Source organism: Mesoplodon bidens, assembly GCF_964165515.1.
Source record: "Mesoplodon bidens genome assembly, chromosome: 3".
NCBI classification, from domain to species: Eukaryota; Metazoa; Chordata; class Mammalia; order Artiodactyla; family Ziphiidae; genus Mesoplodon; species Mesoplodon bidens.
The window spans coordinates 35,775,242-35,787,716 of NC_138178.1; the positions used below are offsets into that span (position 1 = coordinate 35,775,242).

At 44.5% G+C, this 12,475-nt stretch overlaps 1 protein-coding gene across 2 annotated transcripts; it reads left to right on the plus strand.

Annotated features, from left to right (window-relative positions):
* The first annotated feature begins 3,786 nt into the window (after nt 1-3,786).
* On the plus strand, nt 3,787-10,766 carry LOC308613612 (UPF0235 protein C15orf40 homolog). Of its 2 annotated transcripts, XM_081227344.1 has the most exons (5): nt 3,787-3,944; nt 5,087-5,213; nt 8,229-8,356; nt 8,940-8,991; nt 9,692-9,788. In XM_081227344.1, the coding sequence occupies exons 1-4, from the start codon at nt 3,831-3,833 to the stop codon at nt 8,952-8,954; spliced, it is 384 nt and encodes a 127-aa protein (XP_081083470.1). In that variant the 5' UTR covers nt 3,787-3,830; the 3' UTR covers nt 8,955-8,991; nt 9,692-9,788. The 2 variants fall into 2 exon arrangements, with proteins under 2 accessions (XP_081083470.1, XP_081083469.1); XM_081227343.1 differs by lacking the exon at nt 8,940-8,991 and having other exon boundaries at nt 9,692-10,766.
* Nucleotides 10,767-12,475: the final 1,709 nt, after the last annotated feature.

Here is a 12,475-nt window from a genome sequence, read left to right on the forward strand (position 1 = left end):
TTTTTTTGTCATTTGTCTTTTCTAAAAGTTGAGTGTAAGACACCATTTTAGAACAAAGCTTCTAATTAATTGAGGTTGAACCTTATTTTTAATTTATGGAAGTAATGCAACCCATAGTAAGAATGCCTTACTGTTGCCTTAAAGCAACTATAGCAGCAACAACTGTTGCCGCCTGCTGCTTCATCAGTTTTTTTCAGTCTCAGGTTTTTCTCCCCTGTTCTATTCTCAGTAGGTGAGAGAAAGGAAACTGTTCTTGTTATTTACTCTGATATAGTGTAAGGACCATCTCGCCATCGTTTAGTATTAATAGAGCTACCTGAGTGACTCCTGGGTACCAGGCTCTGCACTGAGTACTTTACACACGTTCTCATTTGCTTCTCACAACATCAGTAAGTACTACTATATCAGGAAGTACTATTATAATACCCATTTCATAGGCCAAGAAATTCATGTTTTAAAAGGTCAGTAAGTGGTGGGAAGCAGAATTTAAACCCAGATCTATCTCCCAAGCTACAAAATGGGAAAATATTATTTTGCTGGGTCCCAAAATGCCACCGTTCTCAAACTTTATAATGAGACCCAAAAACATACTTGGCTAATCTGTATTTACTGTAGAATATAAGCAATTTCTATTTTTTAAAAGAGTGATTACTCCAGTATCTACCCAACAAATTGTGATTATTTGTTTGCATTATCAAAGTGTTCTTTCTTTAAGGCCCACATAAGTAGTACTTTTAATTTGCAAGAAAAAAAATTTACCGGGGAACAGACAACCTTATAGGACATTAGAGAGCGCCAGGTCTTCAAATGCAGTATGTTAAATGCAATACGTTTTAGACAAAACATTGTTCCCTTTCAAGTCCTGTCTCCTTCAAACAGTCTCCTTTTTGCTTCCCTGTTCTAGTTATCCAGATTCAAAACCTGAAAATTGTCCCTTGAATTAGACAATGCATCATTCATAAGAGAGGACGGTGCTATAGTAATCCCAGCCCCAAGAGCTATACGGCTCATTTAGTCTTTTGCACACTCAAAAAATCCATCTTCTCCATTGGCAAAGGCTAAGATAAGATTGAGTTTTTAAATTGAACTTTACTAAAACCTGAAAGAAATGTAAAAGAAAATAGGAACCAGTATAAACATTTATAATGGGTTTTCTGCCATTTGGATCATAGCCTTTTTTTTTTTTTTTTTTTTTTTTTTTTTTACCATTGGGCAGTATTTTTTCCAACTCTTTCCAGAGGCAAAGATTCGGGGCAGAAGCAACAACAGATGTACAGTTTGGGTGGCAAATGGAGCTGATGGCTTTTCCCCTCCCCCTTCTCCACCCCCCACTCCTGAGTGACCCTTGGGAAAGTCTGAATGGTCCTTGCAGGGCACCTCTTCCCTCTCTCTGCCTTCGCTCATCTAGTCAACTGCCAGATAACAATAATCCACGATTGCAAGTGCCCCTTTTATTTCCATCTAAGCTGTCAAAGCTTTAACTGAGGCTGTCATGACTTCACCCCAAACTATATAATGGTGATTCAGCTTTTGTGCCCCAATTCTTAACTGATCTCAAAGAAAATATGGCTTTGGTTTAACACCTGGTTCACTTTCTTCTATCAAAGCCTTCACACTGAGTGGCCTTAGTATCCAAGTGGATGGACAACCCAGCCAAACCTAGCTTTCCATTTTCTTCCTAACCTCCAGTAACCTTCACCATTTCATGTCAATCACTCCTGCTCATGACCACACCATGTACCTTGTCATATGGACTCGCACTACTTCTGAAATGGTAAATTCAAACATTACACTCTGACCACAACCTTCGATGCCTCTTCAGCTCTCACACATACTCCCATACATGTGTCCTTGAACCTCAAGACTGCCATTCCCTCGACCTCTCCGTCCTTTCTGTCAACCCTCTTCCTTCCCTACCCTAGTAGACTCCACCTTCGATCTTTTGTTTTTTTTCCTTCTCCACTTTTGATGTTTGATCACCATTAACCATTTCAGTAACCCTCAACCCCCTCATACCCACCTGGATGAAACCAGTTGTCTGCCTTATCTTCAACTTCCTGGCTGCTGGGTCCAGGCATTTAAAAATGATATAACTGTACAAGACTGGGGTCATGATGATTTCATGGTCTCCAAGTTCAGCTAGACCATCAGTGTTGCAGAGTGAGAGTTTCAACAGTTAGCTCTTTGACATTCTCCAGAGTATTTAAATCTGTTCCACTCTCTTCACATCTTCAACACCTCCTCTCCTTCAGCTAATGAAAGAACTCCAGCTCCTCGCATCAAACCTATACACACAGCTACATGTGCACCTAAACTTTTCCTTCTCTTGTGAAGGAAGGGGTGTCTGAGTAAGGCTTCTTGTAGACAGGTCAGTCTCCACCTGTGCTCAGAACCCCCCCACACCTCCCTCTGTTGTAACGTCTCCTCTCTTGGCTTATTCCTATGACTATTCAAATGTGGTTAATTCTCATCCAGTTTAAAAAAGAAAAAACATCTTAACATCATGTGCGCCTCCAATACCAGTTACTCCTTCATAGTGAAATCGAATTATTTTCTACACGCATTATCTCTTTCATCTTCTGCACTGAAACTGCTAGCATCTAGGTCACTAACACCGCTCATTTCTGTTTTACATGCCTTCTCTGTGGCACTACTCCCTGTTGACTACTCCCTCTTGAAGTACCCTTTCTTGGCTGCTACGTACTCCTACTTCTGGCCAATGTCATTTGGTGCCTTCTCTTCTTTACATTTTCTTAGGGTTCTGTCCTGGGCCCTCATGCTCTGCACTCTCTGAGTCTTTATCTCATCTACGTGCATTGCTTCAATTACCATCTATTTTCAGAGGGCTCCAGAATCCATCATCAGTCCAGATCTCTCAAGCTTCAGTTACAGACATTCAGTTACCCCTTAATATTTCTACTTAGTGTCCCACAGCTATCTCAAACTCATTATGTCCCGGACCGAACAACTCACCTCAGACTCCCAAACCTGCTCCTCGGGCCCCAAATCTGGGCATCTTCCCTGACTCTTCACTCTCATTCCCACAGCCAGTCATTCCCCAAGCTCCGATCATTCTAGTTCTTGAGTATCCTTGAAATGATCAGCTCTCAGTTCTCCATTCCCACTGCTACTACTCTGGTTCAGGCCACCATCTTCCATTTAAGAGGGAGATCTCCCTACCTCTATTCCTCTATTGGCCACATTGCAGCCAGTGATCTTTCTAATCACAACAAATGTGACTCTACCAATCCTTTGCTTCAAACCCTTCAATGACTCTGATCTTGCCTCCGCCTTCTTCAGTTTCATCTTTTGCCACTTCGCACATCAGAATATATTTCCTCTCCTTTTACATTGTGGCATCCTCAGCGCCTGGCACAAGGTAGATGCTCCATCAGTACACGGAAGGTACCCAAAGGCTAAAGCAGCAGGATACTCTACATCCACTTAAGGACCATAAGAAGCAGCGTGGGGCTCTGCACCTGCTAGCTGGCTGCAGCAGCGAGAAGACACCTGGCCCTGTGCGCTCTTTGCCGCTCACTCCAATCCTTTCTTCCCATGAGGAAACAAGACCAGAGGGGGTTGGGGGGTGGTCACGACTCGACCAGAGCCCAGCTCCCCATCTCTCAGTCTCCTGAGCCGCTTTTCTAGGTGGCGAGGGTCCCGCGCAGGTCCTGGAAGAACGAGGGGTCTTGTTCCCGCCAGCCGGAAGGTGTCGCCCTCGTGCCAGAGCAGAGACGCAGGCCAGAGAAGCCGCTCCCGCCCGCTGCGTGCGCAGGTGCAGAGGGCTCTTCCGGCGTCGGGCCGCCTTCCCTTCCGCCTCCTTGGCGTGGATGCTGCGGCTCGGCTGCGGGCTGAGGCAGCTGGGGACAGGACCTGGTGCTCGGGCTGCTGCCTGGCTCCCTGTGGGCACCGAGATGCCTAAGAAAGCTGGTGCAGTGAACAAGGCCAGTGGCAAGTCCCTTGTCAGTGGGAGGGTGGGCCGCAGGAATGCTGGTTGAGGAGCGCCGTAGAGAAGTGGGACCCGCGGGTGGGTAGAAGCTCCGCCAACTGCTTGTTGTCTCTGAGTTCCGGGCCTCCCGCTCCCCGTCTTTCTCGGCTGCGCCGCCGCCCACCGGGGAAGTCGGAGGGCCCGGGCCGGCGGCACGCGAGGCTGTCCCTGAGCTGTGGCTGCCGACCCCGCCGGCCTCGCTCCCACACTCCCAGGCTCGCGCTTCGTGTTCCGGCAGCGCCGTGCGGCCTGTGCTTCCCTGGGAGGCTCTAGTTAGCGTTCTGTCTCCTTCCCTTGGCTGGTCTTCGCCCCCCTCCGTCAAGAACGCACCACTCCCACACTTCCTTTCCATCGTCTCTGCAGGGCTGACTCCAATCGGTTCCTAAGACCCCGCTCTAAGACTGCCTCCTGCCGGGAGCTTCCCCAGTGTCCTGAGGCGGGACTGCCTTCCCCTTTGCGCCGTGATGCCCCGTGCGTGTGTGGTCGGCGCTCCTAGCACAGTGTATTAGAGTGATTATTTGTTCTTTTTCTCGCTGCAGTCCAAGCTCCTTGAGCTCTATGTGTCCTTATTCATCTTTACATCTCCTTTGCCTACATAACTGCCTTGGTGCGCAGTTCATGTTTGTTCAATGGAAAGTTCCTAGTACAGCTTCTGGCACACAATAGTCCTTTAAATACCACTGTTGTTCCTTCCTCCTCCCCTTCCCCCCAGAACACACGGATATACACCCTCCAACCATAGTTGTTCAGAAACCTTTGATAACTTGTGCTGCTTGAGATACAAAGGTGAATAATGAATAACCGCTGCTCCCTGAGGAATGGGAAATACAAAGCCGACAGTAGGAACCAGTTCTAAGTCAGGTCTTCCAAGGCAGGAAAAAAGCACTTTGTGGGGTTGATGGGAAGGCTTCATGGGAGAATTGATTTGACCTATGAAGGCTGATGGAAGACCATTCTGGGTGGCCAGAACTCCCTGGACGTGACCCATTAGCCTAGTTTGTCTTGGTTAAGGGTGAAAAGGAATCATGGAAAGATCAAATGTGTGGGAAAGTATTTTGTAACCGTAAAGTTGTAGTGTGATTGTTGTTTTCATTTTAGGGTAAAAGCCAGAGCAAGGAAGCAGAGAGACCAGATCCTCCCTCAGGTCCTGTGGCAGTTGATCCCAAAGGTTGTGTCACCGTAGCCATCCATGCCAAACCTGGTTCCAAACAAAATGCTGTGACAGGTATACCTGGCCACTGGGGTGGGAATCTTGTATGAACCACTTGTCTCCTCTCCATCCTCCCTTTGCCTTGGCTTGCTAGAAGTTCATTCTGTGTGGTCAAGTATATTTTTCACACCTGCAGTTAGAGGCTTCTCCATTTTTAAATTCTGGATTCTAATGTAAAGGTGTTATCTAGTGTTTAAAAGCAAATATACCATATTTAAAGCATACCAAGTTAGATGAAAAAAACATTGTGTATTGCCCTTTTTTTTTTTTTTTTTTTTTTTTACCTCCAACAGTTCTCAGTCATTCCCCTATGGCAGGCCAAGGGTGGCAGCTTCTAGGAATCTTTCCCTCCTCTCACAGCCTACTTCCTACAACTATGGGCTTGAAATAGTTTCGATCCACTCCCAGGAGGAGAAGATGCTTCAGGCACCAGGCAAAGTCCTGTCTAGGAGGAAGGTGGCAGCAGAGTGCTGGGATTGTGAGGATTTATGGATGTGGGGACAAGGCTGGGAGGAAGATAAAGCCAGGATTATTTAGCTCCCTCCATACAGGCCACTCACAGAGACGAGTGTGTGTGTGGTGGGGCGGGGGGCTTAGGTGGTGGAAGGCAATCACTGGTCGTAAGGGGAGGCCTGACTCTGATGAGGGGCCCTTAGGAATAATGGGAGCCTGGACACGGATGGACCCCTTATCAGGGAGAGAGGCCCTGTCGATATGGAAACAGCCGGCATGGAGAATGGCTCCCAGCCCGAATGGCAGCAGCGGCGGCAGAATCAGGAGGGCAGGACGGTGGCTTCGGTTTAAATCTTTAACTCACCAGCTGGCTAGGCAGCGGCAGCAGGGGTGCGGTGGGGGATGTTGCGACCGGAGCCCTGGAGAGCAGTGCCCAGTCCGCTTGACAAACAGCTCATCAGGCCCCGCAGAAGCTCCAGCTTCTGCTCCCGAGGGTGCGCTGAGCTGTGTGGGGACCCGACACAGGCATGAGGCGGGGCGGGGGCTCCCGGCTTCCCCGCGACCGGTTCTCCCGGACTGAGCCTCGTCCATGCCCTGGGCGGGTGCGCGGTATCCCAAGCCCTTCGCCTCCGCTCCCTCCACCACATGCACAGCCAGGGGAAAATGTAGAAACAGCCCCGTATTGCCCTTTTTAATATGGTATTTTATGAACCAGGATTTACTGTGGTGATCAATTCAAAATACAAACTGCAAATCGTTATGTTGTACACCTGTTATGTGTCAAGTATACCTCAAAATTTAAAAAGGTATTTTAGAAAGAACATATATAGAAACGTGTAGCCTAGATGATTCTTAGTTTGTCCTATTCCAAAAGTGGAAACATTGGCCAGAGAAAGAAAGATGTTTTGGTTGATTTTTTTAATGACCCTTGGTCCAAGGAGGGAGAGAAAACCTCAGATCTGAGAACCTGATCATCAACACCTGTGTGAGCTTATTTCTAATCAAAACTCTACAAGATATTCCTGGGCCCAGTTCTTTCATCTGTCAAATGAGATAGTTAGAAGCTTTTAAGCTATTCCCTGGAGTCCAAAAGGTGCCTCAGGAATCTGCGGTGGGCAAGGGGGAGGTTGGCAGACAGGACTCCTGAGTAGCTGTTTACATTTGTTTTAAATGCTGGGGCTTCAGGGGAGATTGGGTGGGGTGGGGAGGCTTCTGATTGGGAAAAAAGTTTGATCTGAGTTATCCTGACGGTCTTTTTCACCCACTAAAGCTAAAGCTCTGTATTCCAATTTTAAAATATTTTGAAAACAAGACCTCAGAATTGGGGTGCTAGGCCTGGTTTGTGTTGATGGCCATGTTAGCTTGGCTCTTTGTTGGCTGTACCCTCCTTGGCCAGCATTTTCTAAGTAGTCACTGTGGACACTGCTGTTTGAATACCATGTTTCATCAGATCTAACTGGCCATCATCTATAAGGTGCAGAAGTACTTTATGTACCAGTAAGACAAAATCCACATCAACTAAACACTTTCTTTTCCATTTATTATATCAGGATTTCAAAGATATTAAAATGTGAAAAACTGTGCATCATAGAATCAGTGACAGGATAGGAGGAGGGTTGTTCTGCCATCTCATTCCTGTGGATTCTGTAGTCGTGTTTACACAGGCAAGATGTAAGCATGTGGAAATGCCCAAGTAACCCCAGATGCAGGACCAGCTCAAGCTCATTTGCAAACTGCTTTGAGTGTATACTTCTCTCTCAGAAATAACAGTGGAGGATTGCAGGCAGGTTGCTCTTTATAAAGGCTGTATTGATGAGGGAGTCTGGACCACTCTTCAAAAAGCAGTGTTCATTGTCCCTGGATTTCAAAGCATGAATTGAGATTTGTCAGTCACGATGCCACTTTCTAGCCATGTGATCTTGGACACATTACTTCTCAGTTCCAATTTCCTCGTTTGTAAAATGGAGATAATAAAGGTATTAATATCTTCATAAAATTATAGGAATAAACAAGTTAATATCTGTAAAGCCCTTAAAACATGTTTGTGTGCCCTTAAAATTAGTGTATGTAAGCGCTGTGTAGATGCTAACTAAATACTACATTTTAAAAACATCAGAGACATTTCACATAAGAGGGGAATCTAATCCGGTGCTCCCGTTTTCCTGATGAGGAGACCCCAAACAACCCTCTACAGTTTCGTGAGCTGTCTGGTTCATCCACTTCCTCGGTGACATTGCGGGGCTAAAGCCCAGCTCCGCTGACTCCCCTGCCTGGGCTCTTCCTGTTAGACCAAGTGCAGTTTCCAGCTCCTAAATCCAGGTTATTGCCCAGGACTCTGTAGGCCCACTTTGGTCAGCAGGGTGGGGTGGGGTAAATATCAATTTTCTTTGGATTTCTGTAATGGTAGAGGCCTATTTATGTTTATGTTCCCTTAACTGTGATTAATCATTGTTCATTCAGCAGTTATTAATTGAAAACCTATAACATGCCAGACAAATGCAAACACTTTTACAACATATGCTCACTGCGTGAAGAAAAAACTCCATGAGTATCAAGTCCACACTGTTTTCATTCCAGATGTGACAGCCGAGGCTGTGAGTGTAGCTATTGCAGCACCTCCGACAGAAGGAGAGGCTAACGCTGAGCTTTGTTGCTATCTTTCCAAAGTCTTAGAGCTCAGGAAGAGTGATGTGGTTTTGGATAAGGTAGGTCTCTCTCTCTCAACATCTTTGAGTACATCAGTCACTACTTTTAAAATACCAATTTTTTTCTTTTCCAAATAATTGAAAAACCAGTTGTTTTTAATGCTCATAATCCTTTAATCACTAAAATCTGTGAATTCTTCCTAATCTCCTTCACTCCTAATGCCTCACTCCTTCAGACTGTGCACACGCTCTTCCTTAATTGCCATCATTTCCAGCATTTTCTCCTTTCTAAGTTCATTCCTATACCTGCTCTGTCAGATTAATCTTGTCTTTTCCCTCAAGTCATCACCATACTAGAAGAATCTAAAATGGTTCCTGTTATCATCTCCATTAGTGAGTTCATCAAGCACACCTGGTCCCCCGTGTTGTCCTTGCTCACCAGGAGAAGCTTATTAGGAAGAGAGACGACTCATGTGAAGTCATTAATACCATGGGTTTGCACTAGGGGTGGATATCAGTATCACCTGGAAATGATTTCTAGAACACAGGTTCCTGGGCATCACCCCAGACTTAACTGAAATAGAATCTGCAGGAGTAAGACCCACTCGTGTTTATATTTCTTAAAGCTCTACTTGTTTTTCAGTGCTATACTCTGTAGCTCCTACCCAGGATCCAGCGGGCACTCGGAGTCATTGGTTAGTAGGCTGTACCTAAACATCCATCTGATCAGGCCACTCCCTCACCGTCGCCCCTGTGGCAGGTCGTTTTGCATTTTCTCCAGCACACGTGCTCTGGCATTTGCCTGAGACTCCCCACTCTTCCACCTGTGCAGCTTCTACCCATTTAGATAAATACCTGCTCAAAATTTACCTTCTTTAAAGGGTGTTTACCTTTTTATAGTTGTCTTAAGCAGCTGTGGAATCATAGCACTTGGATATGTGGTTGCTTTTTGTTCGGAATTTTCAGAAATGTGTAACAGTATAGAGAATACCAATTTGTTTTACATTTGGTATTATTTTTATACAAAGTTTATATAAAATTGCAATATTTGTTTTGGTAATTTAAAAAATAACTTAAAAGTATTACTTGAAACCAGAATATTGAACACCTGGATTCCACATTCATTTTGAAAATTTAATGCCTAGCTTTTATTATTACAGAAATTGATGTATGAAGGTTAAAAACTCTGGAGAGTTGTAAAAATATTGTAGTAAGGTGGAATCTAAGAGACAGCCTTTGGTTAGACCAGAAATGGCTAGGAGAAAGTGGGCACTAAGCTGTCAAGAAAACACCAGCCCACCTGTAACAACCCCTCAGCAACTGAGGTCTGCTGTCTCTAATAGCATTAGAAAGTTTAGTGTGTTATCCTGACACCGTTTTTTCCTTTTGGTCCAGGGTGGTAAATCTCGTGAAAAAGTGGTAAAGCTTTTGGCCTCCACAACTCCGGAAGAGATCTTGGAGAAACTGAAAAAGCAAGTTGAAAAAAAATAAAGGCAAGAAATGAAAAGTACACCCTTGAGAAACTTTTTTATTGCTAATGGTGAAAAGACTGTTAAAAAGGAAAATATAAAGACACAGAATGTGGAAATACACATATATTTAATAAGAACAGGACACACAAAAAAAGTATGAAGATTAAAAATACTGTTATGTTGAATTTAGGTTCTAAAATCCCTGATCCCAAACAGCTTGGGACATGTTACTCTGATTTCATGGCGTTACAAAATAACAGAGCTGGAAAGGATATTTAAGATGACCTGATTTAGCCCCTTTCATTTTGTCATGGGGCTTCTGACATCCAGAATTTGAGTATATTCAGGATCTCATGGTGCAAGATCACAACTAGAACCTAGATCCCTTGGCTCCCAGCTGAATGCAGTTTATCCCAATTGTAAATTAAAATATTTCCACAGCACTACTGGAATTCTGGGGATGGCCTTCTAATCCAGTTTACAAGTGACAGAGGAAGACCTGTCACTGCTTCATAGTGTCGCTTTGTATTTTAAAATGATTATGTATTTTATTATGTAAAATGCAAAATTTTTTTTCTGTGTTTTTTAAAAATTCTGTTGACCATTTTGTTAAAAAGTAAATAATAATAATCAAGACTTGTAACTTAGGGAATTCCCTGGCAGTCCAGTGGTTAGGACTCGGCACTTTCACTGCCAGGGCCCCGGTTCAATCCCTGGTTGGGGAACTAAGATTTCCACAAGCCATGCAAGACGTAGCCAAAAAAAAAAAAAAAAAGACTTGTAATTTAATGTTAATTTTCATTTTTGAGAAGTCACTGAATTTTCTTCCTCCTTGGATGGTAACTGCAGTCATCAAATCTAGTAGTTCTTATGAATCTCCTAAGATCCTCAAAAGAAGACAGAAGATCTGGAAGCTATTTTCAGTATTTGTAAAAACCTATCAGAAGTCATATCTATATTGAACTTCAAAAGCTAATAATAAATGTCTTGTTTTTAAATGTTCAATCAAATTACAGTAATTTGTTAAGGTGAATAACTTAACCTGATTACCTTTGCTGATAGAAGAGCCAATCTGCAGTTGTGTACTTTGTCTAAGTACATGAGAAAAATCTATTGACAGACAAAAATCTTTAAAAATATAAAATCCACAAAAAGGACCAATAATAAAAATTACAGACGGTAAAAGAACTGGGAGCCACTCCTCTAGTTTAGCTTACTCTGTTGAGAGGAACCAAGGACAACCAAAGTTAGGTGGCTCATCCAAGATCAGAGTAAACATTAAGGGCAGAGCATGCGTTACGCCCATCTGCCTTCTCTTCTAAGCCATTATGCCACATTGCCTCCAAACGTGCTTCTGTTTTATGTGGTCTTGGCTTCGGAACCTTTTCTGTTCTTTTTCAGTATTGTTCTGGTGTGTGCTCTACAGGCATTTTACTTGTGGTTTTTACATGAATCGTTTGTTAGGATGCTTTCCTTGATAAGTAACAGAAACCTAACTCATCTGGCTCAAACAATAAAGGGATTTATTAGCTCACATACCTGGGAAGTCCAGAGGCAGGGTTTACTTAGAGGTTATTGACTCAGCAGCTCAGTGATGTCATAAAGGACCCACTTTCTTTCCTTCCCCTGACTTACTTCAGCAGTGCCACCTTCATCCTCAGGACTGTTTCCCCCATGGAGGCAAAAAGGCAGCAGTTCCAGGCTTCTTGTCCACCTGTCACCCCCTCCAGTAGAAAAAAAGGCCTCTAAGAAGAGCTGTGGTGTTTCTTTTCCAAAAGCTCTCAATCAGCTCCTCCTTGTATCTCAGCCCAGATTAGGTCACACAAAGTTTCTAAACCAGCCCCTACTGTCAGGGAATGCCGTGTTATAACACAGGTTACCTAAACCAGTGACTAGAGAAAAGAGAAGAGTTACTCTAATTGTCTTAGACTAATCAAGGCCCATCCTAGAGCTGGGGATGGGCTCAGCCTACTTGGAAGCAAAGGAGTGAGCAGAGAGAGGTAGATACTTGAATACAAATTGGGAAAAGTTAGAGGAATGGATGCTGGATAGGAGTCAACAAATACCCGTCACAATCATCTATTTACTTCATTTAAAATGGCCATTATTTTAACGGACTTTTTTGCCTAATCACTTTTTTTGAGAAACAGTATCTTTTAAAAAAGAACATCCTTACTTTGTCACCAAAAAACTGTTGGCAGAGGTAGGAACTAGTTCAGCAGCTGTGTCAGGACATGTTTCCCTTTCTCCCTTAGCAAATGAGGTTGCCTTTAGCAGTCTGATGCTTTTTTTTTTTTTTTTTTTCCTGTACGCGGGCCTCCCGCGTCGCGGAGCACAGGCTCCGGACACGCAGGCTCAGCGGCCATGGCTCACGGGCCCAGCCGCTCCACAGCATGCGGGATCCTCCCAGACTGGGGCACGAACCTGCATCCCCTGCATCGGCAGGCGGACTCTCAACCACTGTGCCACCAGGGAAGCCCTGATGCTCTCTTGACCCACACAGGGCTGTTCCCCGTTAATAACGATCACGGCTAAGGCCTGGGCACCTTGAGCTGCTGTGGAAGTTTAGTTAATGCAGCTTTCTTCAGCTGGGCCCTGTTCTTCCCCCAAGGATATTAAGACAGGCCCAGTGACCTAGGACAAGGCCACAAAATCCCCAACCCCTATAACAGTTGTCTAATAACATGACTATAGCCCTGCCTACCCC